Source organism: Cornus florida, unplaced genomic scaffold (assembly GCF_030987335.1).
Source record: "Cornus florida cultivar Cherokee Brave unplaced genomic scaffold, ASM3098733v1 CherokeeBrave_3.0.0_Hap2_Chr05, whole genome shotgun sequence".
Lineage (NCBI taxonomy): Eukaryota > Viridiplantae > Streptophyta > Magnoliopsida > Cornales > Cornaceae > Cornus > Cornus florida.
In genome coordinates, this window is record NW_026775575.1 from 104,145,576 (window position 1) to 104,171,387 (window position 25,812).

At 33.1% G+C, this 25,812-nt stretch overlaps 2 protein-coding genes across 2 annotated transcripts; both read right to left on the bottom strand.

The window, feature by feature from the left end:
* Nucleotides 1-309: 309 nt before the first annotated feature.
* Nucleotides 310-6,339, bottom strand: LOC132308174 (transcription factor bHLH157). Its single transcript, XM_059806194.1, has 10 exons — nt 5,700-6,339; nt 4,813-4,902; nt 4,567-4,675; nt 4,259-4,300; nt 4,003-4,062; nt 1,883-3,526; nt 1,577-1,678; nt 1,315-1,461; nt 1,022-1,153; nt 310-845 (listed from the first exon to the last, which is right to left on the bottom strand). Exons 1-10 carry the CDS (start codon nt 5,807-5,809, stop codon nt 657-659), a joined length of 2,625 nt encoding a protein of 874 aa, XP_059662177.1. The 5' UTR covers nt 5,810-6,339; the 3' UTR covers nt 310-656.
* Nucleotides 6,340-23,333: 16,994 nt separating this feature from the next.
* LOC132308175 (dof zinc finger protein DOF4.6-like) lies at nt 23,334-25,535 on the bottom strand. Its single transcript, XM_059806195.1, has 3 exons — nt 25,319-25,535; nt 23,898-24,787; nt 23,334-23,700 (listed from the first exon to the last, which is right to left on the bottom strand). Exons 1-3 carry the CDS (start codon nt 25,340-25,342, stop codon nt 23,670-23,672), a joined length of 945 nt encoding a protein of 314 aa, XP_059662178.1. The 5' UTR covers nt 25,343-25,535; the 3' UTR covers nt 23,334-23,669.
* Between the last annotated feature and the right edge of the window lie 277 nt (nt 25,536-25,812).

The window sequence follows — 25,812 nt, forward strand, 5'->3', positions numbered from 1 at the left end:
CTTTATCAATTAAACACAAATAGAGGAAGCTCCACCTCAAGTTATAGAGAATTTGCAATTAATCCATGCGTTAAGTAAATTTCATTTATATGATTAAAGGGAAGGGAAGGACAATCATGAACAAATGGTTACTCAACACACACACACACACAGCATAGAGCATGCATATTAGTGAAACAACAGGATGACCAAAGAGCAAACCAGAGGTTAGCAGTTAGCCTATAACTAAATAGTTTATCAGCTTTGAAATATGAACAAGCAACGGCAAGACTAAAGAGGAACAAATAACAAAGAAAAAACAAAAACAGAGAAATAAAAGCACCACTATTCTCAATTTCTGTTCCCTTAATTCTCACCAAACACAGACCCCATCAATTGTATGGGTTTGCCTATTGCACTGGACGTGTCCTCCTGTAGAATACTTCATTCAACATTTCCACCGGGAACTCTTTACAAAAGTAACTCAAAAAGCCTTTCTTTTAGAAGTATTTCCTAGCTATAAACAAGTGTAGACATTCCATTTTCCTCATCCTATCCTCATTTTTCATCTATTGTTGTAGCCCGGCCTTCAGGTTCGATTTCCTAATACCAATCATGGCAGGCACCCTATAGGTGAATGCACGCTCAAGGCATTTCTAGCTCCATTATAAACTCAATCAGCAAAGTGTGTCGGCCAAGCTGATGGGAAGTGGAACCACAGTTTGATGATAATTGTTGAACAGAGTAGTCCCTCCATCGATGACATTACTAGGCTGATCACTAGCTTCGATCTCACTGGCGGCTGTTGGTTGTAGAAGCTGAACAAGGGCCATAAATATCTCCACTCTCGCTACATGCCTGCTTGCCTGAAACACATTAATAAACACATTAATGATGAGTTACAGAAGAAGAAATAAGGCAAATGGATTCTTATCTTATTAAGAGAAAAATAAAACAAGAGATCTGGTCATATTTCTTACTTCCATCTATACTTGATCAAAAAAAAAAAATCCTTTCTTCCATCTATAAATTCAATGTTTACCTCAGGCTCAACAATAAAGCGTGCCCATAGCTTATTTTCCCGAACTTGCATCACTCCCTTTAAGATCGTCAAGCCAAAACCTCTAATAATATCTACTATCTCAAGAAAGAATCCTTGTTCTTCACAAAGCATCTGCAGAAGAAAAGAGAACATACATTGAAAGTGGTTCAAAATATATGGATAATCAAAGTTCTCCACGAGAAATAGGCAATAGATGATCAGGGTGGATGGCACATAATTATTTTTTTTTTTTTTAAATAATATTTATTTATTTTTTTAATTCCTTTCTGTACCTCTATAAGCATTTTCCCGGCGGGACTAAGGTCTTCAACCACCAGTGGACACACCATTGTTTGAGTACCAAATTCATATGCCCACGTAATGCCACCACCACCACTGGAGTTGACTTTCATAACCACTTTATTCTCCTGGCCGATCATCTGTAGAATCAAGCAAGTTTGTTGTTATGTGACAAGCAATGTATGAAATCTTATTCTTTCCTTTAAATAACTGTCCAAGATATAAGTGACAGATACGAAGAGACCAACTCATTACCTTCGGCTCATCTGCTTGTTTAAGTTCGTCAGCATGTTTTGTGACACTTTGCAGAAAAAGCATGTGTTTGATGGTTTGAGCTAGCAGGGAATCAATGCTCATCTGTTACATCCATAGATTAAGACATAAGTTATAGATGCAGTTAGTTTAAACAATATAGCATTAAAAGCTGCATCTAGTATAACTGTGTGATAGAGTAAAATATATTTGAGAAATGTTTTTGAATTAAAAATTTTTTTTTTTCTCAGGCACAAAACACATCCTTTTCCAATTTAATTTCCACTGAACTGAAGAAAAAGAAAGTACCTTTACACCATTAGGAATAAGTTCTTTCAACTCATTGATACGGTCTTGGATTTGCTGGCGGTCTCTAGGCCTTGGTCGAGCCCCAGGTTTGGCCTTCTTCTTGGTCACCTTTGCAGGTTCTTCCCTTTTAGGTTGTGATACAACAGTGCTTCTACCATTCATGCTATAGCTGTCACGAATCCATGACTCTATCTCCGATTTCAGGATGACCTCTTTCTTAGGTTCAAAATTGTTTTTCCTGTCCATGTTACATACAGGCTGCAATAAGTTCTTGTTCTCACCAAAGCATGAAAGCCCTGAAAACTGCACTTGATCACTGCTCCCTATTCTTCTTCTTTTAGCTGTGAAGGATAGTTCATCCTCAAAACTTGATCTCGCAACAGAATTAGAATTCCCAGGAACACCAACCAAAAGCTGTTCAATTCCTAATTTGGAGAATAACCCTTTCTGGGGGACCTTGTGATCAACATGTTGCTCTGAGATGCACCCTGAAGTACTAGCAGTAAAATCCAATTGACCACCACTCATTACTGGCATTAGAATGTCATCTAAAAGATCCCCTGCCTGTCCGCACCCAAAATCTACACCCAAACTATCAAACAGGTCATTTTCAATACCAGAAATATTTGAACATTTCTCTTGTCCATCAGAAGTAAATGTGCTTGTAATGGAACTTTGCACAGAACTAGCTAGATGGTTGCTTGGAATTTCGCTCAGACCATCAGCTCCGTTCAAATTAGATAAAACTGAGGCAAGTCTCGCTTCTTGTGACAGGTTGTCGTTTAGTGCCGAAGCCATTGTGTTATTGCTCTGCTCTATTGAGGGGACAAACAACTGGGAAAAATCGTCCAGTGGGCATGAATTAGAGAGATCTGACATAAAATCACTTGCCGGGAACAAGTCTTGGTATGCATATGGGCTAGTTGATATTTCAGCAAGTCCACTTTTGGTTCCATGGAATAACATAGCAGAACACTGGTGGTTCATCAATTCTCCTGAGCTGTATTGAGATGTTTTCTCTACATCAAGTAATCCTCCTGTGCTGTGTAATGAAGTGAACGTTGAGTCCGGGGATATCTGAAATGTATTTCTGCAGGATGCAGTACCATTTGGCTTAGCAGGAAACATATCATGAGAACCCTGAACCCCCATTTCAGATGGCAGTTTTTGCTCGAATGACGTTAGAATAGAATCTCCACTACTCATACAAGGGGTTTGGACAGCTGAGTGATTAACGCAAGCGGTCGACTGAAAAAATGGTTGTCCTAACTGTGTACCAGACTTGTTAGGTAATCTAACTTGGGCATCTGTGTGAACCGTTTGCAATTGGTTTCCAAGATGGGATGAGTTCCTAATGAGGGGGGACATCTTTATGTGGTTGGAACTGAAAAGGGCTGGCTGCGAAAGATTTGTAGAAGAACAAGGTGTTCCCATAAAAAAATTAGAGTTGATACCATGCATGGGTTTCATATTGCCAAAATTGGAATTTCCTGATGATACCGACGAAGTAAACAACCCATACGGACTATAAACTTCACTGGTTGACGATGAAGGTGCATTTTCTGACAGTGTAAGCCCATCACAGCTTTCCATCTCCCGGAATAGTCTTTTTGTTTGATCCACAAATTCCATACTCTCCAGCATCTGCAGCAGTACCATTAAAGGAATTAATTCAAGTATGTAATGGTAGACAGTAGATGTTAACTTCTTGAAATGATTTATAGGTCCCATTTTAAATTTTGTAATAAATATGAAAAAGGGAAGATAAGCTCAAGTAGGAATTGGGAGAGTATGAGTTTGCAGTTCTATATTAACAAAATCACAATGTATAAAGAGCAAAGCAGTTGCATGCACACGGTCTCACTTGGAACGTTAGCAATATGAGTTTGGACAGATCACTACAAGTTCTATATTAAGATCTTTAAATGTATACAAGGCAATGCACTTGCATGCACAAAAAGCCAACATTATTAATAGTCTCACTTGGAATGTTACCAAATACAAAGTAAGCTTAGGATAAATGGAAAATACAAACAAATGAGACTGAAGGACTTGAACAAGCTAATAATGAGAAAGAAGTCTGTGTGCTGCATTTTTGCATATATAATCACAGTACTAACCTTCTGGGTAGAACCAAACTGTACTACACCTCGTGGTTCAACAGAGATTACCGCAATGGTCTGCAAAATAAATTTACATCATCAATAGGTAAAGCTTCGGGATTGAAAAAAGGACAATACAAACAGAGATGCATAAGGTTATCGGGGAAAACAGCTCAAAGGCACATAATAAATCTCAATGTCAACTCTGTTTTAAATAAGCTAGCATTTTTAGAATTTCCCAAGCTCAATGAAACTAAAAGGAGTAAAAAGGCACCTGTATTCCAGAGCAAAATTGGCGACGAATTTCAGAATCATCCTGTGAAAACAACAATTCTCAAATGAGTGAACCAAAGCAAACTCACATCCTGTTTAACTAACTGATTCCCCAAAATATAACAAATTAAGCAGTTCAACACGAATTGATGATGAATTTCAACTTAACAAATGCAGTCAATTGAAAAGAAAAAGGGAACTTTTGAGGAAAATTCCCAAACATGAGAGAAAATGGATTTTCATCAGGGGAAAAAAACTGATGAACAAGATTTGGATTGAAAAAATAAACCAGTCAAAAACAATACATACCTGGAATACATCTTGAATCCCATTAGAACCTACAGGATTCTGTCCTCCACAGTGAGCATCCGAGAACATCCATCGGTTCTTCTTAGTGAAAGCAGCTTGGCCAATGATTCTAAACAAGACAATTATAACAAGATTAGCCTCATCCAAGTCCTGGCTAATGATTTTACTCTGTTAATTTCTATCTCTCAGTGCAAATCTTTATAGAAGCTTGAAATTACAATAGTTAAAATCTGTATGAAGGCATACCCGTCGCCCAGCATGTGGACTTGCAGAAGCATGTCGTCAATTGCAGCCCCCATTTGTTTTTCATAGTAGGCATCTTCCATTGTCAACAATCTGTGTGCATAACATTTCATGGAACCGTTAAGAATGAGCAGGAATAACGAATATATATATATATATATGAAAATTTCATAGGCTAATGCAACATCTACAATGCGAAGCTCGAGACAATTAGAACACTTCATTCTATAAAAAGGCAAAAATAGTAGTACTGAACTTCGGAGAAACTTGGTTTCACACAGAATCTAATAATCTATACTAATCAAACCTGTAATCTTAGAGTACAGATGCATTTAATTGGCAGAATTTGATAATTTAACCACACTAATTAGCGAATCTGCATAGATTTCATTCTAAAAGAACTGAAGAAAACCAAAAAAAATGCTTTTCTCCTTTTACACTAAATCCACTTGTGGAATCCAGGCAACCCTTAGAACCAGGAGAGAAAAAATATATATATATAGAGAGAGAGAGAGAAGGGTTTTAATTTAGTTTGGACATCCAAACAACGTAAAAACGAAGAGAAACAATACCCAAAAATATAATTTTTAATGGTCAAAGAAAAGGGAAATTAAATAGGAAAATATGTTACTAGTAAATATAACAGTAACCAATGAGATTAAGCATTAGTATTGGTAACATACAAAGATCAATAGAAGACACTGTGTGTGCTTATGTATATATGTATCAGTTCTTAGTTGTTATAAGCATCTATGTGACGCAACAAAACAAACAAGCCATTTAAAGTCGATGTTCATAATAAAACCTCATCAAACCATACCAGAAGACGAAAAATCATGTATTGGAACATAATTCTGTGTGTGAGAGAGAGAGAGTGAAGCAAAGCTTACAAGGAATTTCGCTGATTAAATCTCCAAAAGACACCATAAGACCACCCGTAATTGCAACAGAGTCTCTTAAGCTTGTTTTTAATCATGGGATCGCCCTGTTGGCTACACATTTTACAAATCAAATGGAAGAAGAATGCCCTCTTGTCTTCTCATATACAAAAATCAAATCGAGTACAAGTCAACCCAAAAACGCTTTCTGAAAACAAAATTTGTGGGCTTTAAGATCGAGCTGCTGAGAAATCACGATCGGGACAAGTTTCACTGATTCGAGTGAAGTGAAGGTAGTTGGAAAAAGTGTTTGATTTGAAGATAAACAACACACAGAGTTGGTTTGAAGTGGAACCAAAAGTGGGTTTGGTTTGGCTTAAGTTAAAGAAGCTTCAGTGATCAAAACAGAAAAGTAGTAGTAGTAGTTGTTTTGGTTCCAAAAAGAATGAACGGTTCAGAGCTCTTCTTAATCTTAGGTACAGTAAAGGAAGGACCCAAAAGCAGTTTTAATAGTAGAACAATATTTGTAAGGAAACAGGAACATATAGCAATATAAAGTGGTCAGGTGAAAGAGAATAGAGGGGATTTAAAGTGGTTTTAATATATAGATACAGAATATATATATATAGTTGGAGAGAGAAAGCTTTTGTCTTTGCACCACCAAACAAGAAATGCTTCCGAGTTGGAAGGGAACAGAGATCTTTGGTATTCATATGTGCATTTATGCAGACCTAATTCTAATACTTCTTGTTTTTGTTCTTTACTCACTTTTATTACAACGATTATTATTTTTATTAACATCATTTCCATTTTCTGCATAATATATATATATATATATACACACCATTTAAATAAGGTCAATTTATAAAAGAAGTGATTATAATTGACGACATTATAACATTAACTAACAGAGAAAAAACCTGAAGTAATGCACCATATACAATTTGTATTGCTCATTTAAAAAAAAAAAAAATTAAAACAATAAATTTAAAATTGATTATATTTAGTCGCATAATATGGTGTTTGTCTTACAATTTTTATCTCAATAATTTTCATATAAGTTGGTAACAAAAATTGACCTAAAGTATTTTTTTACTTTACAAAGTAGAAGTTTAGAATTTAAAATTCTCTAGAATATTATTTTTTATATATATATATTTATGGCACATGTCAAAAATCAATTAACCATAAAATTAAAGTTCCCCATTAGCATCATCCTTCAACTTAATCCACCCATTTAGCTCATAAATGATTAATTGCACATATTATGTGCCAGAGTACTTACTTTACAATCAGCCATTTAATCATGTAGGTAAATTACAAAAAATACAGAATGTGTAAAAATTCTTCCAGCGTTAAATAAAAAATTCTTACATTTTAAAATTAATCAAATAAGGACATTCTTTCAATTTGAAGATTGAAATATATAAAATGTCCTTAAAGTAAAATAATAAAAAATAATAATAAAAGCTCTTACATGTACAAAATTTATTAAGAGTATTTTTTGGGTTTTTACAAAAAATAATAAATAATAAATAAAATTGATAACTAAGGGAACAATTCGCTACAAAATTTTAAATTATAGAGATTTATACAAACATGCTAATGACTTTCTTACACATATTTTTATATAGCAAGGAATTTTTTTTTTTTTTTTTTTTTTTTTTTTTTTTTTTTTGCACTTTGTCTTTATAAATATTATACACAAGTGCCTTCCATTAGCTTGAGGAGTTAATTATCTTTACGTGTCTGTGTGTGTATATCATGTATACGTTTGTGGGTGTATATTGGTATATAATATTTGTGATTCAATTGTTGTGGCAAATTGTAGTAAAAAGAGAAAAAGGCAAAAGTATGTGGACCACAGAGATTGAAAAACAAATATTGTTCAAACAAGATCAGCTGGATCCCTGCACTTTAATGGGACTGTCGAATTGCATCGGTAAATCATCTCAAATTATATTGTTTTATTAGAATTAAGTCATTTGTTTAATAACTTAATAAACAGAATAATTTGTTTAAGAAATAAATGAGTTATTAAACCAAAATAAAGTGAAGAATTTCTTAAATTAAATTAAATTAAATAAGGTATACCTCTTTGCAAAATTTCATATATTCTCCCCTAATTAATGCATTAATGAATCATGATGACAGAATTTACTCGTATATAAAAAGTGCAATTGGAATGAGTGGGGCCGATTGTGGTGGAGTTCTTGGGCTATGGAATCCCTTGTAATAAAATATTAGTTTCTGTTTATTTATATATTCTAGAAATTTTTTGGTTTCATCTATTTTGTTTTACAAAAAGATTAAATAGTAAATATTTTACCACAAAAGTATGGGGTTCAAATTGTTTGTAGTGAGTTAAAATATTCAGGGCCGGTTTTTTCCTTCCCTAGTTACATGAAGTAAATTTTATATTATCCCTTTATTTTTGTTTCTTTTATTTTATTGTTATTTATTTTTTTTTTAATTTTTTTGAAATAAAGAATCCTTTTAGCAATTCTCTCTTTGGACTTGTAAGGTAAACCTCGAATATGTGTAATTACGTATACACTATACATATAATTCAAACTTTGTGTTTTTGTGCCTTGTGAAGTAACGAGAGTCAAATTCAAAATGTTCAAATTTACTGCTCGCTCATCTGATATGATGTTCCTTAATTAGTGGGCCACTCTTGCAAGTTTAATTTCTTTTATTTTTATAATTAGTTCTGCGTCTTTTTCTTGCACTCCTACTCGAGATGCAATTCTAAGTTTCATTGCAGTTGTACTTGTGGGTTATTCTTCTTTTTTGCAAAGATAAAATCACAAACTACACAGATTAACAAAATAAGTTTCTATATTCCCTGCTAACATCAATTGGAGACAGGTAGTTGTATTTGTTTTCTCCAATCTAACATTGGAAATTTGCTTCTTTTTTTTTTTTTTTTTAATTTTAAGCAACAAATTTGTTATTTCTGTATGCATAAAAATTTATGAGATTTATTTTAACTTTGATTTTTGTGTTTAAAAAGAATAAAAAGAATGTTATCTTGGGTCAGAAACAACCATTTGAAATGTTCCGTAATGTAATACTAGTAAAAAAACTCAATATCACTGGATCATCGTCACCATCCAATAACAAAAATATATGAAATTCAACGTCCCTCTCACAAGCTCTCTAACAAGTTGCTTGCAAAGAATTTTTGTAGTGGCAAAACATTATGATAATCTCCATTGGTAATTATTACAACAGTGTATATATATGTATGTATATATACATACATTGAATACGGAAAGGTCTAACTTCGGGTCTGCCCCAAGTGCCCAACTTGAGTAGAATGGTGGCCTGCGGAAGCAAGTTGGCAAACTATATTAATATAAATGGTTGGACGGTGCAACATGCTAGGTTTAGAAGGATAAAATTTGGTTATACCTATTTCAATTCAATCACAGTCCAATTCAATATTTAAACAGATTTTCACACCCATTTTTATTTTAAGGATGAATTTGAATATAAAACTTCCATGAATTAACTTAACCTCAATTCAAGCTGAACTTGAAAAGAGGTGTTGGATATGAATTAAGTGCATTCGAGTGTGATTGATATGATCATTATCATTAAAAATTGATACTAAAATATTGCTTAATCAAGACCTTTCGACTAATCCATCAATCTGACATACACACCGAATGAGCTTAAAAAAAAAAAAAAAAAATTCCGGCCATTTATATATTTTTCGGTAAAACTGGTTGAAGTTATTGAACGAGAGAATTTTACATATTTATTATTATTATTATTTTTATTTGACAAGTAACAGACCTACAATGTTACTTGAACTCAAATGGACTAATTCAAAAATATCATGATATAGGACGCTAAAATCACGTTTTTAGAAAATTGCAGAATATTTTAAAATTTTTGTTTTTGTTGGAGGTTGAAACTCGAATTGTGCTGATTTTTTAGATTCACTAGTTTTTATTAATTAGATTTCTTATTTTATTTTTTTATTAATTTTTTGATATACTCCCTCTGTCCCATAATAATTATTCATCTTTACTTTTTGAGTTATCAGAATACTTGTCCACTTACCAAATTTAAACAACATATTTCACATCTTTCCATAAAATATTTTTAAAATTTTAAAAAATTTCAAACTTGATTATATATATATTTAAACTTAAAAGGATAATTTATAATTTAAAATAAAAATAATGTAATAATTACATGTTTTCTTAAAAAAATTTATTCCCCATAAAAAACCATTTAATATAAGACGGAGTAGTTAGTGTTGGACACAGTTGGGAGTTGAAACATGCATTCAGGCATTTTAGGACTGATTTACATGCACGCTCCTAAGATGGGAGGTGGGTATAAATTGTTAGGGACTACTACTACAGCTGGGGAATAATGTCTCCGGGAAGGTGGGCCGGAGAATATTCCGGGGGCAAAGACGAGGTCTGTCAGTTGGAAGGTCCCCCACCTTGGGAAGTGAGATATCATTTACACTGTTCTTGGTATTCCATAACATTCATGTATATATACATATATATATATATATATATATATACTGACCCTATATATATACATATATATACATATATATATATATCTTGGTCCATACCTCAGAAAGACTGTAGGGTCTATAGGTATCATTTTCTGATACCTCCTCCTGCCCTTGCACCCTACCCTCCAGCCTCGGTACTCTATCCCAATCAATATTTTGCCACACTTGGAATCAATCAAAGCAGTTTGTAGAGCTTAAGTAAGTTCAGGTCTCGAGTTTGAGTTTTGTTGGGTACGTTTTGTGGTTAGTTTTTGTTGTTTCTTGTTCGGTTTGGTTGGGAAGACGTACTTCTAAGTATTTAAAATTTAGTCGAGTTATTGAAAGATTTTAAAGGTTTTTGTCTCACACTTTGAATTAACTAAAAAAAAATACTCTTCATAAAAATTAACTTTTGAAAAAAAAAAAAAAAAAAAAACCGAAGTGTTCGTGAAAATTGGGAGCACCATATATATAAACACATTTTCCATTAACTGCATATTAAGTTGAAATTTTTGACGAGAGAAAATACATTAAATGTATATTTATTTTAAAAGAATTTTTTTATAAAAAAAAAAAACTAATTAAATTAGGACATACAATTTTTTCTGCTTTAAAAAACTTGACCATATTTTCATATTTTGAAATTTCACCATCACGTTGGTAAATTTTAACCACCACAATAGTGAAATTTCACTACTAAAACCGGTGAAACTTGAAGTATAAAACGACGTCACTATGATATTACACACATTTTTAATAAAGGTATTTTTTTTTTTGGTAAGTAAGATAATTTATTAGAAAATCAAGGGGAAATCACACAAAGGAAGGACTTTAATCTAAAATAGTACTTATTTCAAGACCTCATGAGACTCATGTATGAGAGGAGAAGGTATCGCATGACATGTATTATTTAGATGGACTCGATGTACGGTACATTAGGCGCATTCAATATTTATTAGTATATTTGGATGAACTTGATGTACGGTATGCTGAGCGTATTAAAAATTTATTCGTATACTTAAATGAGCTCGATACAAAATACGCCGGATGTACCCAATATTAACGGACTACATATCCTAACTAATTACAAGCTGACATGCTAAGAATTGTGATTGGTGCCGACTAAACAATTCTCCATGCATCATGCATGCCTGTGGATTCCTGATTTCTTTTGGCCTATTATATAAATCCAGTACAACTAAGTGATGGAGAACTGAAACAGGGAAAAATTTCTCGCTATCTGATTACACACGGCCCTGCTCTATAGACACTGGTGGGTAGGGTGACAAAAAGTGAATGAACCGTGTGACTCAAGTTAAGAGTGCCTATATATTGAAGTTAGGACCATTCAATTTTGTCGTTACATAAATAGATAACGTTAATTTTGGAACTCATAATAGTATTACATATCTTTTGGAACCGACATTTGAATAAAAAACGCTTAGGTATTAGGTATTATTAACAGCTTTACCTTTCAGCTCATCAACCCTTTTTTTAAAAAAATAAAAACCGAGTCATAGTACTGTTTTTTCTTTTGTAATCAATGACGTTAATTGACCAAGAAAAAATAAAAAACGGTTATTTGAAAACAAAACAGAAAATTATTTTTTAATATTTAATTATCTGAAAATAAAAAAAAATATTTTAAAAAACTAAACCAAACAAATCCTAAAATTTTAAGTTATGGTCATCCTCGTTGAGTCATTCATGTAGCCCATATTATGATGATATAACTACACCGATGTTATATAATGTCGTTGGCCAGCTGCACTATTTGTTTTACTCTATGGGTTCAATCAGGATTCAATGTCTACCACAGCTCAATATATGACAGCTTCCACCATTCATGCAATTCTCTCTCTCTCTAGATCTCTCTCTCTCTATCTATAGAGTTACAACAGACTGGGTATCCAAGGTCCAATATCCTAAAGCTTAGGGAACATCCATTATTGATCATAATAGATGGAAAGGAATGCTGTTCACAGCACATATATATAAACATGCATGATATACATATACATATACATATATATATATATATATAGATATAGATATGGGCCCCTTTAACACACAATCTCCACCCTAGCTTGAGAATCCTGACTTTGTCATGACCAACTTACCCACCTAGCCATCTTCTTCACTCTTTTTCCTCTTTAGGACATAAATTACTGATAATTGGCAGGCCTGCCCTGGTCTACATGACATATATAAACCCTCCTTTAATTTCTTTTTCCACATATATCTTCCAATCCTAGTCCCCCATCTACTTCTACTTCATAAAAATTCACATTCTGAAGGGACCACCTGTTCTATAATAATTATACAACCAGTTTTTACAACTTAATTAATTAAAACATACTTATATGTAATAAATGATTGATATCAGATGTTTTTAGACACTTTAATTTTGTCGTTTGCTCTCTGCTGGTAAATATATATTGGCAATAATAAGTTGTCACTTTATGGCTTTACCAGACCTTCACCTAGTGGGTAGTTGGGTGGGGAGAGAAAGTTAGCTCCATTATTCTTTACCATCACAAACCCTTCATTTTCAGCTCGCAAAAGCTTATTATTTTGTCCCCTCCGAACAGCACAGCCTTCATCATGGCCGTTGAGAACGAAGTCAACGGCATCAAAAGCTTCTGTGTTTTCACCTTTTTATTTTTCTCCGGTGATTAGAATAAAATAATTAAATCCTAAAAGATTAATCATCCATCCATCTTCTTCATTACTACTATCTTTTCCTTTTTCGATCATTTCCCTTTTTTCCTATAATAAAACACAAAATGTCAGAGATTATTAAGAACTAAAAGTCAAAACATTAATGGACAGGTCCTCCATATGATGATTGAAACAAACATTAATCAAGATTTCATTAAAAAAAAAATTCGTAAGGAAACATATACAGACAATGAAAAGAGGTTTGGGACCGATTTAGAGGAAAAGGGTGGGAATAATAATAATAATGCCATGAACCTGTCATTCAGAGTTATTGAGTAATGGTTACTTCCTACCAGCAGTGGCACATGAGATTGTGTGTGTGTGTGTGTGTGTGTGTGTAGTACAGCTTTACACATTTTGATTTGTGGTAAAAGTAAAATCAACTTTGTATTAAATCGCGCCTCGGAAACAATGTCGTAATAACAACAACAATAATGATAACGATGATGATATATAATATTTCAACACCAATTCTCAGCGGAAAAAGATATTCATTTCAAATGATCAGTGTGGGAAAACCTTCCCCAATCTCCAGCATGCCAAATTTATTTACTTCAAAAAAAAAAAAAAATGGTTAAAATTGATTTACCAAGCCTTTTATCAGTTACTTATTTAAAATTAAAATTCATATCAACTATTTCAAATTCATCGATCTAAAATGGCAGAGAATTGACCTACTATTAACTAACAATCTGTTTAACCCCAATTAAGGTTTCAGAGATTTTATTATTATTAATTAAGATATTAATTATTCCTTTTGTCCCAGTAGTTTAGATGTCGCTTTTGGGGAATAGGAATTTTTAAGGAAACATGTGGGACATGTCTTGTCTCCTTAAAAAGTTACTAATTTGCCCTTACATTTAAGTTTGAAATTTTAAACTCCAAGGACATATATGGAAAGATGTAAAATATATTATTTGAAAAAGAGAAAGTGGACAATTATTTTGGGACAGACCAAAAAGGAAAACATGATATCTTTTTTGGGATAGAGGAAGTACATGCTAATTTATAGTGATTGATTAGTTTCATAATTGAGTAATGATACTTGCACCGATTTGTTGCACCGTTTCTCATTAGTTATTTATACATAGTACATATAAATGGAGGGTCCAACTTCTTTATTTATGCATAGTATATTTAATTTAGTGTTTTGCCAAATTCTTGTAAATCTTTCATAAACAATTTTGCTAATCTCTAGCTTTTTGTTAGTAAATATTTTTGTAAACAAATTAATTTTTTTGAACTAAATGCTTAATTTTCACAGCCATCATGATTATACCAGCATCTTCATTTCTGCACGCGCCTCACAAATAGTTATGGATCATTTAATGTAGTAATACACACACACACACATATATATATTCTGTGTGTTTTTAATTAAATGAACAACATAGAAATTTTTCTTTTAACCAAAAATAAAAAGAAAAAGAAAACAAAGACAAATGGGAATATGACGCGAATTAACTTTTTTTGCTAGTGATCCAACGGTTGTAATAGCAACTACTATTGATGCATATATTTGGCATTTATATATATATATATAACTTCTGAGAAAAAAATGTTGTCCCTCTATAGAGTCGTTTAAAGTACGCAAAAACTTGGAAGGTAGTAACAGACTAACAGTTACGGGACCAAAATGTGAACACTTGCCAAAGCAACGGGACCAAAAAATGTGACGTTGTTGCATTTAGTGCATGTTATGATCAATCTAGTAATGCAATACAACAGAATTCAACTATCTTAGAAATATCTAGTTGGCTATTTTGGTAAATAATGGATAGAATTTTGATCTGATAATATGTTTTACAAAACCAATCAATATGGTCCAATCTAAATCGATAATAATTAGTTAAAATAAATATATAATATATTTGCACAAAGTAATTCTCGTACCAAAATTTACCTTTTATTCCCCTTTTATCTCTATTCACTTCCATTTTATGTAAATCAAGGCGACGCAAAATTAAAGTGTTTAAGTTTGATTTGTTTGGACAATTTCAAGCTCAATCTTGAATCTGAGACCAAAATTGAAATTGTAGGTTACTTTATGAATCCAAACAAAATTTATTCGTAAACATTTATTTATAAAAATACTTGTGAACTTAACGAGTCAAGTGCAAAATTATGTGAATTAGTTTGTTTATATAATAAACATGAGGATGACATGACCTTTATAAACTCGACAAATTCAAATTATTTAAGAATAACTCTTCTATAAATCTAAACTTATTACAATTAAAATATTGAAGATTTAATACAACCCGATACTAAACTTTACCTTTTATTTATTCCCCTTTATCTCTATTCACTTCCATTTTATGTAAATCAAGGCGACACGAAATTAAAGTATTTAAGTTTAATTTGTTTGGACAATTTCGAGCTCAATCTTGAATTTGAGATCAAAATTGAAGTTGTAGGTTACTTTATAAATCCAAAAGAAATTTATTCGTAAACATTTATTCATAAAAATACTCGTGAACTTGACGAGTCAAGTCCACAATTATTTGAATTGATTTGTTTTTATAATAAGCTTGAAGATGACACGACCTTTATAAACTCGGTAAGTTTGAATTATTTATGAATTACTCTTTTAGAAATCTAAAGTTATTATATTTTTAATACAATTAAATAAAAGATTTAATACAACCCAATACTAATATTATATTTAACTTGTAATAATGATAAAATTGCAGTGGATGGATTATCGATTTAATATTGAAATATTACATCTCAATATACTAATATATTGAAAGATTCACTGTAAATGAATTGTACCATATTATTTCAGTCTTTTTAGTATTTATTATTAAGAGTCTTGTAATTTAATAATATTTCTTTTATTTTTTAAAGTAGACGATGAAAGGCTACAAATCTTTAAAGGATTATAGTGCGGGTGTGATTTTTTTTTTGCCAACAACAAAAAATAAAAATAATAAAATAACCAGCGTTTAATAGCAAAACCGAAATATTTTTAAGGTAATAGCCAATCATGAACTGCTATATTCCACGACGTCACCTCCACAAACTTGGGCCCATCACGTCCTCGAGTAAATGGGCCCCACCATGGAAACAGGAAAAAGCATGCATTATAGAACTGGCACCAGAGAATGTCTACCTCGTTTACACCACAACCTAGTGGGCCGGATCCTCCTACGTCCACTGGATAATATCCATTTCTCTATGTATTTATTTTTTTCGTTTTCTTCGGTTTTCACGTTTTTCAGCTTCAGACATAAATCGCTATTTTCAATACGAACTAAAATTGAACACCAGATAGAATTGCAGCTATTAATATATGAGCAAATGAGATTGCCAACCATTTCTTCCAATAATTTTAATTTTTAAATCTCATGTACTTTTAATACATAATTTCGTGTGTTAAATGAAGCATGTCAAATATTATTTTTATTCGTAATTTAGAAATTTACATCTTTACAAAATATAAATAGTAAAGGAAATTAAAAAATAAATAGATGAGATATCCTTCTTTTAACTTGTAAGCATCAGTATAAAAGATAAAGAGAAGTAGGACATATTTTGAAACCAAATGTTTATTATTTTTGTTTCAATTATTATAAAATTATATATAGTTTTTGGTGTTGTATACATGTACAAAATAATAAATTGAAAAAGAAATTATTAACAATGTTACACTTCAATTAAATTTATTACATGTTTGAAACTATTATTTTGAGTTTCAAAATAATGAAGTTACAATTCCATTTTATTTTTTCCTGAACAATTTCCGGATAAAAATACATTGAATTGAGGTGGAACACAGATTAGCGACAGCAGAACACAGAAACCGTATCGATGAGGATCAGATTCGAGCAAGAGGGACATATAGTGTAAATATACATTTGATATAGAACAGGTGTTGGATGGTCAAATGTTGATTGAGTCGTCAATCGGACGGCAGCTATTACGAGGCTTGTTGTCGGTCACAAAGGCAGCAAATAGCAGGAACCGGTTCAGAAGCTTTTACTGACAGCCGTTGGTTGAGGGGCTCGCTGTGGTGGGGACCCACGGAGATGATGTGGTCCCCATGGTGTCCCCTTCTGCCACGTCATTTTATGATGTTGGGCAAAATCATAGCCATGTCAGGGAGGTTGATGATGGGATGAGACGTGATCAATTTGGCTTTTTATAAAGGGGTAATGTCATTTTTTTGTCCACTTCTGTCTGCTTCAGTAGGCTAGCCTCGTGTCCGGTGATCCACAGGCACGTGCCTACGACTATGGGGCTCTTGTGGTCCGCACGCTTGAATGGTCAGATTGGGTTGTTCATTGGATCACCAAGTTGCTAGATTTTTGGCCCAAACCCACTGTTGTAAGTGGACCCATGGCCTATATCATCTACAAAAGTTTTAGCAACACCTTTTACACATTTCACAACATACAGGAAAATAAATTAGGCCAGAATAAAAGCAGTGAAAAGAGGCTTGTGGGACACATCAAGAATTACTCAAAGAGGATGGACTATGAATACACTTCTGGCCCAAATTATGACCACAGATGTTTGCCACTCCATTAGAGAAACCTGAGAGAATTTTGAAGGTCCAAACGGGCAGCTGCTCAGAAGCCCAACAAGGCCCACAAATTTTTATTAATAACATCATCCATCACTCCTCTTTTTTGGTCAACGGCACTAGATAATCTACTACCGAGTACATACAGCCCTCCCGTCATCCATGCATTAAAGAATTATAAAAAAAAAAAATGCCTGCAGGCATGGACGGAGCCAAGAATTTGTTCAGAAGGATATTCATAAATGCATAAAATAATTTGATTAACAGTCAAAGTATAAAACTCTTTCATGAGCTCATTTCATAAATTCTAATCCAAAATTTCATATTATTGATTCATAGCTTTCCCACTAGATGACTATTTGATTCCTAACACTGGTGCTTTTCTGTTTTGGGCTTTTTAAGGCAACAACAATGGCTTCCACCAGTCAAATATATAAAATCAGCTCATTTAATCTCTTCGACCTATCAACGGATCCGTGGCCTAGCGATATCAGAATCCTACTTTCTAAAAATATGTAAGGAGTTCGAATTTCGATAACAAGTGTGTGTGAGTACCAACTAGAAATATATATATATATATATATATATATATATATATATATATATATATATATAAATCTCTTTGACCTAAAACATTGTGGAGAAGATGGCTAGCACTAGGAGAATTAGATGCTGGTCTAATAGGGGCATTATCCCATGCCGGCAAAGTCCAACTTAATTATAAACTCATACCCTATTCAGCATACAATTGCCTATTGGTCCAATCTTTTTATTCTTCTAAAAAAGATAATCAACTAGGTCAACCAATTAAATTCTCTAAACATTCCACTGGACTGATTCTGAGCTAGCCTTAGAATTCTCGACCTAAAATTGAATAGAATTCTGTTTGCAAGTCAAAAGTTGTTTATGATCTTAAAATTCCTGATATTGAGCTATGGAACAAAGTCAAAGCCGCTACATTAAGGCAAATTTGGAATATATTAACAGTCCCACAAGCTGCATTTGGACTCATTGAGTCAAGGTTTAATTAATTGATCGAGAACAAGGTAATATTTTTTTTTTTTCGGAAAGTAAGGTATATATATTGAATTATAAGTATACAAAGGCCAAGACCAATAACAGTGAACAATACAAAGGACTTAACATAAAGTCCAACCCAAAACAGGGAAGCAAAAGCCCAACCCACAGTAGAATAAAGATAAAGATAATATTCTAAAGATTAGAGGGATGGTTAGACCTTTTTTTTTATATATATATTTTTTATGGTCTTCAGTTGTGATGTCTAACCAATGTAGATATGGTGACCAGTTGGTATATCAAACCATTACCTATCTTATGTGATTTTTCAGATAGTAAGATGCTAAAGTTACTAAAATTTTCAGTAGAAGAATCTTGAAGTAATTTATAAATACCAATTATAACTTTCATGACTTTATTTATTTATTTTTAGGGCAGCAAAACCTAATGGTCATTATTTGGGTCAACAATATAATATAATGGGTTTCACTCTCTTTTTAAAGGAATTAATACTAAGTTTTCTTTTTCTTTTTTCCTTTTTAGGTAAATACTATAAGTTGTCCTTGGTGTAATGTCCAGCCGTGCATGACAGACTACCATGCAGGTTCAGAGTAGATGATGCCATGAGTAGACATTCTCAACTTCTCTACAAAAGTACGAGTTTGTATGAAATTCACTTTGAGTTGTGTAGCTTTATCTAGAGTTGGATTGACTTGTACCAGTTTCACCTAATTCTCTAGTATTATCTTAGTATAACCCAATCTAGAATTCCTCCTTTGATTGATGACACATGGACATATCTTAAATTCCCTATAAATAGGGATCGGAGCTCATGTTCTTCTTACCAAACAGCCCAGTTTGGTTCTCTTCAACGGCACTAGTTATACATCCAGAGTAGTTGCGCTCACTTTCTAATAAAATCTGTCATTTTAATAGTAATAGAGGTATCGTCGGAAGCTTTAGCAACATTTATTCAAATCTATGGAGCAGGTTTCGAATCCGCTAAATGTTAGAGCAGTAATAAGGGTTTATGCAAACAAATAAATTTAGAAAAATTCTTTTTACCCTGTTTGTTGATGATAAGAGCGTGCTAGGAGACTGACACTGTTGAGTGCGTAGCGATGTGTTATTATATATGTTATTTTCAACATTTTTTTTTACTTGTTTAGGCAATTTACATATAAATTAGCATTTGATTAAATTTTCATGTCAATATTGTGTTGAGACATGGATATAGAAACATGGTGCTATTACCTACACACCCATGCCTCTTGGGCCATTTGATCGGTTGATTTTTTAGATTAGTTTTTATGCACAATTAACTCATTTTTTTTTTAGTGTTCCTCGGTAATAGAGAATGGTACCCCTAAACTATTTACTTTATCTCACTCTTTAAGCTAAATTATCCCTGCTTCTAATTCTCATTACTTCTCTCCACCCTCTTTCTATACCAGAACATGCTTTCGATCTAAATCTGTTCTTCGACCAACTCAAATTTGTGTCACCTTTATGATTCTCCTCTCTCTCTCTCTCTCATCTCACTCTATGTATATATATAGAGAAAAGAACCAAGATTAGATTTTTAGAGTGGAAAAATTGAAAAAAATTTAGTTGTTATAGGGATATAGGGTTCAATAAGAATATGAGATAACTTATGGACAATTACTTACCAAAATTTTTTTTGGCAAATCATTTTCAGTCATTTGTGGGTAAAATGATTTACGCGAAAAATAATTTTCTAACCTTGGAGTCTCCCAAATATCGAAAAATGAGGAAAATGATTTCAGAAAAATATATTAAGGTGAAACAATCGGAGCCAAAATGATGGTTATATTGATTTTGATTTTCAAATATTCTGAATGCAGATTTGTAAGAAAAAAAATGTGATCTTGGAATGATCTATTGAGATGCTTGTTGAGATTCTGTTACATATATTCTAATATAAGAATATAAAGAGTGAGATGAATGAAAATTTGTATATGGTTTAAATACTTGTTGGTAAAAGTTATGTCCTTTCACGTATTTTGAACGGACACAAGTCACACAACTATTCATTAAGAGTTGTACATATTTATGAATAGTCACATTCATACTCTATAAATAGGGTATTTGGTTCATAAATTATATACAACTTAGCATTGCTCACTGCATATTTTGGCTTTGTTGTATGTTGGAAGTGTTTTTGTTATGGACCGATAGTAATCTCAATTAAAATGAGGTCAAATAATACCTTAAGAAAAGTGACTACACGGCTCAAGGTCATAAATCATCTTTCCTTTGCATTTACCTCCCACCTCAACAGATTCTAGTGACTTGCTCAATATTATATATTCCAATCCAGCCAAAGGGTAACAACATTGAAATGCAGGTTAAGAGCATCCTTGCAACTCCTAAGTAATGGTCGATTCTAGCATAAGTGGGCTCTGCTAGAAGTTCGTGTAATTTCTGAACTGTAAATAATATGACTTCACAACACATGGTGGAGGAGCCCATGCAAGCTCTTCCATTCAGTGCAAAGTTTTCAAACACAAAATCATTATTATTTGAAGAATATCTAAAAAGCTCAATCCCAAAAAAGATAGAAGTTGTGTGTGGTACTGGAAAATGATGCACGTGTTTGGAATGAAAAAACCACCAAAGAATATAGCAAAGGGTTCGCCTCTCATTAGAATAGGAACAAATACGTGGTTCTTGCCCAGAAAAAAATCAAATAAAATTTTGAAATGCACGGTGAGGCTAAATTTGTCATCCACATATTTATAAGCTGGTTGACAAATTTAGCATTAGAAAATTATACGGTCCACTAGTAGGATGGCAATTTGCCCAACAAAGATGGGTACCCACCCCGTTTATAGTGATTTTGGGGGACCATTTAACTTATTTGGTTACGGACGATTTTTATTAATGAAAACACACACAGGTTTAGGGCCTACCCCCGCCCCGCACAGTCCCGTCCCGTCCTGTTTAGATAAATAAATTACTAAATTATCCTTATTTTATTAGTATATATAGTTAGTTCTAAAAACTCTAGGTCACCATTCACTCACTTTCTCACTCGTTCTAGAGAACGGCAGAACTCTGCGAACTAAAAAACGCTCATACCCTTGAATTTTGTATTAAATTATTAATTGCCCATTTTTTATGAATTTTTTCAATAGTTATATAATTGTACTTAAGAAAAAAAAATTAAAAAGAAAGAAAAATTCTAGAACTAAACGGGACGGAGCCGGTGCCCACGAGAGTGAAAAAGTTAAACGGTGACGAGAATGGGATGGAAAGGCCTCGTTTAATCGATTTTACGCGGGGACGGGACGAGAGTTTCTAAACGATTACGGGAGCAGGGGAGGGTACACCACTGCCCCGTTGCCATCCCTACCTACCAACATGTGTAAAACACCAAAATAATTAAGAAAAAATAGCAAAAAGACAAAAATTCAAAGATTTTTTTCATAAATTAGTGTTATATATTTAGTAACTTTGAACCTTCTTTACATTGTTTAGAACACGACGCACACTGCTCGAATCCAACCATCAGTTGGTCATAGAATTAAAATAAAACCGAAAAATAAAACCAATGATATTAACTTAGTCGTTGGAGTGCACTCGAACGACACCATGCCAGTCGTCACTTCTTTTGTATTTTATCTTGGTAGTGTCCGTAGTCATTTTTTTGTCTTGTAATATTCAGATCCCGCAGATTTTTGCCTCAACAATATAATATAATATTATATTATATAATTGAGTTGCTTTAAAAGACTAATTTATTGTTTTATATAATATTATACATTATATAAAATATATAAATATGTATATAACGATTCGATAATTTTAAAAAACAAAATCAAATTGAACCATTAAAAAAAAAAAAAAAATGGAACTAAATCAATCGATCCAGTTATAATCTAATTTGATTTACCAATTTAACAGGTTTTGTGTGCTCCCCTAGCTAGTTTGGAAGACATAGCATTTCAAGAGTACGTCAAGACAAATAAATTTAAAATCATAATTGATCCGCGTAAACAAGAACCGTGCGATTTATTATTACTGTTTCCATCTCTATCTCTTTCCAACCGAAAGCTCTGGTGGCCGTGGGGACGAAATTTCGAATCTATGTTCCATCCTTAATGCTCAAGGGAAGGGACAATGATTCGTCAATTTGTAACCTAATAATAACTTATAGTGAGAGTGCGTGATAGAGAGAGCCCCGTGATAGGGTGGTACACCAACATTGATTTGGCGGTGATTATGTAAGCCAAGTGGCTTACAGCAAAGAAGAAGAAATAAATAAACGGAGGGTGTAGATCTAGTTGGATAGCGAGAGTAAGTGGGGGGCGATTATTCCTTATCACACTTGCCGAGGGGAATGTTTGTGGGTCCCCCAATAATAAGACCAAAGAATGGAGGGGTTTGTCAGAACTTTCTCAATCTTTCAAATATTAAAAAAGAACAAGGGAACATGGCATGGGAAGGAAGCAATGATACAATTCATTGAAAATATGAGAGAGAGAGAGAGAGAGAGAGAGTCTTGTTGATTCTTGAAAAGAGTGTACTACTACTAGTCTGGTTTTAGAAACTATGGTAGGTGAGAAAGCCTTTTGGTTGAGGCAGGTGAAGTGGTTCTAATTAACACAACTTTTTTCTGCCATGTTATGAATTGAGTACTACTACTTTAGTGAACAATGCCATGTGAACAGATCATGGACTACTCATACCTGGCTTATTTCTCTCCACCTCCTACTTGCTCCATCATCAACAACATATATGCTTTAATTTAATGGCTTTGCTCACTCACTAAGCAGCAGATGAAACCTGAAAATTTGAAAGAGAGGAAAACAACCATCCAAAGCCACCATTGAATACCCCCCCACTCATTTTGATTTAATTTGATAAAATTAACAATAACATATTTGTTTGTCAAACAAAAAGAAGATAATTAATTACACTAATGTGTCATCCACATAAATATTCCTCATTATACATTATTCTTTGTACCACCAAGACCAACCATTGACATACACTAGTTTGATAAATAGCAGTCTAGGGCATGGTGCAGGCATGGTGCAAGCTAGCCCCGGGCTCTTGTAGTTTCCCTTCAAAATCTGGGCTTTTTCTTGGTCTCTCTGCTTTGTATGATGCATTATATAGTATCCCAAGTCATCTTTTCTCTGAAGCCAACCTAAAATGAGCTTCAAATTTCCCACCAACCATGATGATCCAAACTAAAAGAAAATAAAATTTTAAGTAAAATAATGAAGGCACAAGGGAGAAAGACACCAATGTAACCAACCTGTTAGCTAGTTCTGATCAAGAAATCCAAACAAGTCACTCATCACCATGAGACACAAACAAATTAAAATCCATAAATTAAGAAAAAAAAAAGGAGGACTGACTCATATGTAGTTTTGTTCATCTTTACCATGATCCACCACTAAACATTCCATTCCAATACCCATTTGAATCTGCTTGCTCTCTATTTTGCTGATCAATACCATTTGTGTTTGACACTTGTTTCAAATCCTCAAATGGAAACAAAAGCTTCCCAGTACTAGTCTCTTGCACCGCTTGGAGATGATTTCCATAGCCAGCAGTACCATTGCTTCCAAGCCCATGATCCAGTGAAAAATTAAGGGTTGGTTTGAATTCCTGCAGGGAAAATCCAGATGAGTAGATTGAGTTTGGATCCGAAACCGGCATCGGCATGAAGGAAGTAAATCCCCTTGAACTGATCCCAGTGAGAAGCTCTAGAGCTGAAAGGTGATGAGATGAATTTGAAGAAGTAGAAGAAGGCATATTGTGGTTCTTGTTGTTGTTGTTGTGATCAAAGTTGGGGACTTGGATGAGTTCAGAGATGGTTTTGAAATCATGATGAGTGGATGGGAAAGACAGGTTGAGGTCATGGGCTTCATGGATCTTAGGGTTTTGAAGGGAATTAGAAGATTGTGAACAAGTTGTTGGTGGGACCAGATCAGGTAGCTTCTTTAATGAAGCTGAAGCTGAGGATGTTGATGTTGTTGATGAAGAATTATTATTAGATGAAGAAGATCTCTTGTTCTTCCTTGAACCACCACCAACAGGGATGTTTCTAAGAGAACCACCTTCAGTCCAATACCTTCTACAAGTCTTGCAAAAATATCTTGGCTGTGTGAGACTGTAGTTGTTGTAGTAGCAAAACTTGGTGTTGGTTGAATTGCACCTTGGACAGTTCAAGGCTTGTTCTTTTTGAGGCCTAACCTTCCTCTCTAAGGAAGAGGATGGCTTTGGGCATGTATTTGGTACTATCTCTTCCATTGGTTTCACCACTATCTCCTAAAAAGCCAAAAACAACAAAAAGGGAAAGCAGAGAAAATCAAAATAGACATAAAAAAAGAACCATATTCAACTTCAAGATAATATCAAACAAAAGAAACATCAGCCTGATCTATCTATCTAAAAAGAACTGCAGATTTAAAAGAAAGGCATAGCAGACAAACAAACAAAAACAAGTCAGCTCACTTTTCAAAAATCATACAAGCAAACAAGAAAAAAAAGAGAGAAAATATAATTTATAATATGTTCCAAATTAAATCTTTTTTCCAACCCTTTATTACACCAAGAAAAAAGAGAACGAGAAAGTAAATTGCTTCCATCATATTGAAGAAACTGGCAGTGAAATAAAATCAAAAGAGTTTTCACTATGAACACTAATTAATATCCTTTAAAAAAGTAGCCAATAAACAAGGAAACTTTAGATTTAGTCTATATGCGTATGATGAAAGTAAAGATACATATATATATATATATATATATATATATATATAGTTGCAAACAGATCAAGAACAAGGTGATATAGATCTCTACCTGTGGCCATTGAGCAGTATCCATGGATGAAGAAACGCTAATTATGAGAAAGAAAAACGGAATTAATCCTCAGAAGAGAAGATCGCCTCGTTCAGTGCAACTGGTCTTGAAAGAAGATAAAGGAATGTTTGAGATGGTCTGTGTGGGATGTTCTAGGTGCTTTATGTGTGTGTTTGACTGTATGTATGTAACTATGTGAGTGAGTGAGTGTGTGTGTGTGTGTGTGTGAGAGAGAGAGAGAGATTCCTATATACTTATGTTTTTTTATTTTAACATTGACTATGTTATTTTAACCTCTCAGATAGAGAATAAATGTCCGTGGAATAATTTAATACTACTATTGAAGTTCTCTGTGTATATCCTTGAAGAACTAGGGAAGTCAGATTTATTTTATTTTTATATGGAGTAATATTAGATAGTTTTAATTCATTAATATTTGGTGAATTAGTTAAATATAAATTTTTGAATTGAAAAAATAATTTTACAAGAATGTA

Excerpts from the sequence above, each read along its gene's own strand:
- LOC132308174 (XM_059806194.1), bottom strand. The coding sequence starts at position 5,809 with ATGTGTAGCCAACAGGGCGATCCCATGATTAAAAACAAGCTTAAGAGA. Across the intron at positions 4,301-4,566 it reads GGATTCAAGATGTATTCCAG|GATGATTCTGAAATTCGTCG; the intron begins GTATGTATTGTT and ends TTGTTTTCACAG. Across the intron at positions 1,462-1,576 it reads AACAAGCAGATGAGCCGAAG|ATGATCGGCCAGGAGAATAA; the intron begins GTAATGAGTTGG and ends TTGATTCTACAG.
- LOC132308175 (XM_059806195.1), bottom strand. The coding sequence starts at position 25,342 with ATGGATACTGCTCAATGGCCACAG. Across the intron at positions 24,788-25,318 it reads ATACTGCTCAATGGCCACAG|GAGATAGTGGTGAAACCAAT; the intron begins GTAGAGATCTAT and ends TTGGCTTTTTAG. Across the intron at positions 23,701-23,897 it reads ATGTTTAGTGGTGGATCATG|TTTGGATCATCATGGTTGGT; the intron begins GTAAAGATGAAC and ends ATTTTCTTTTAG.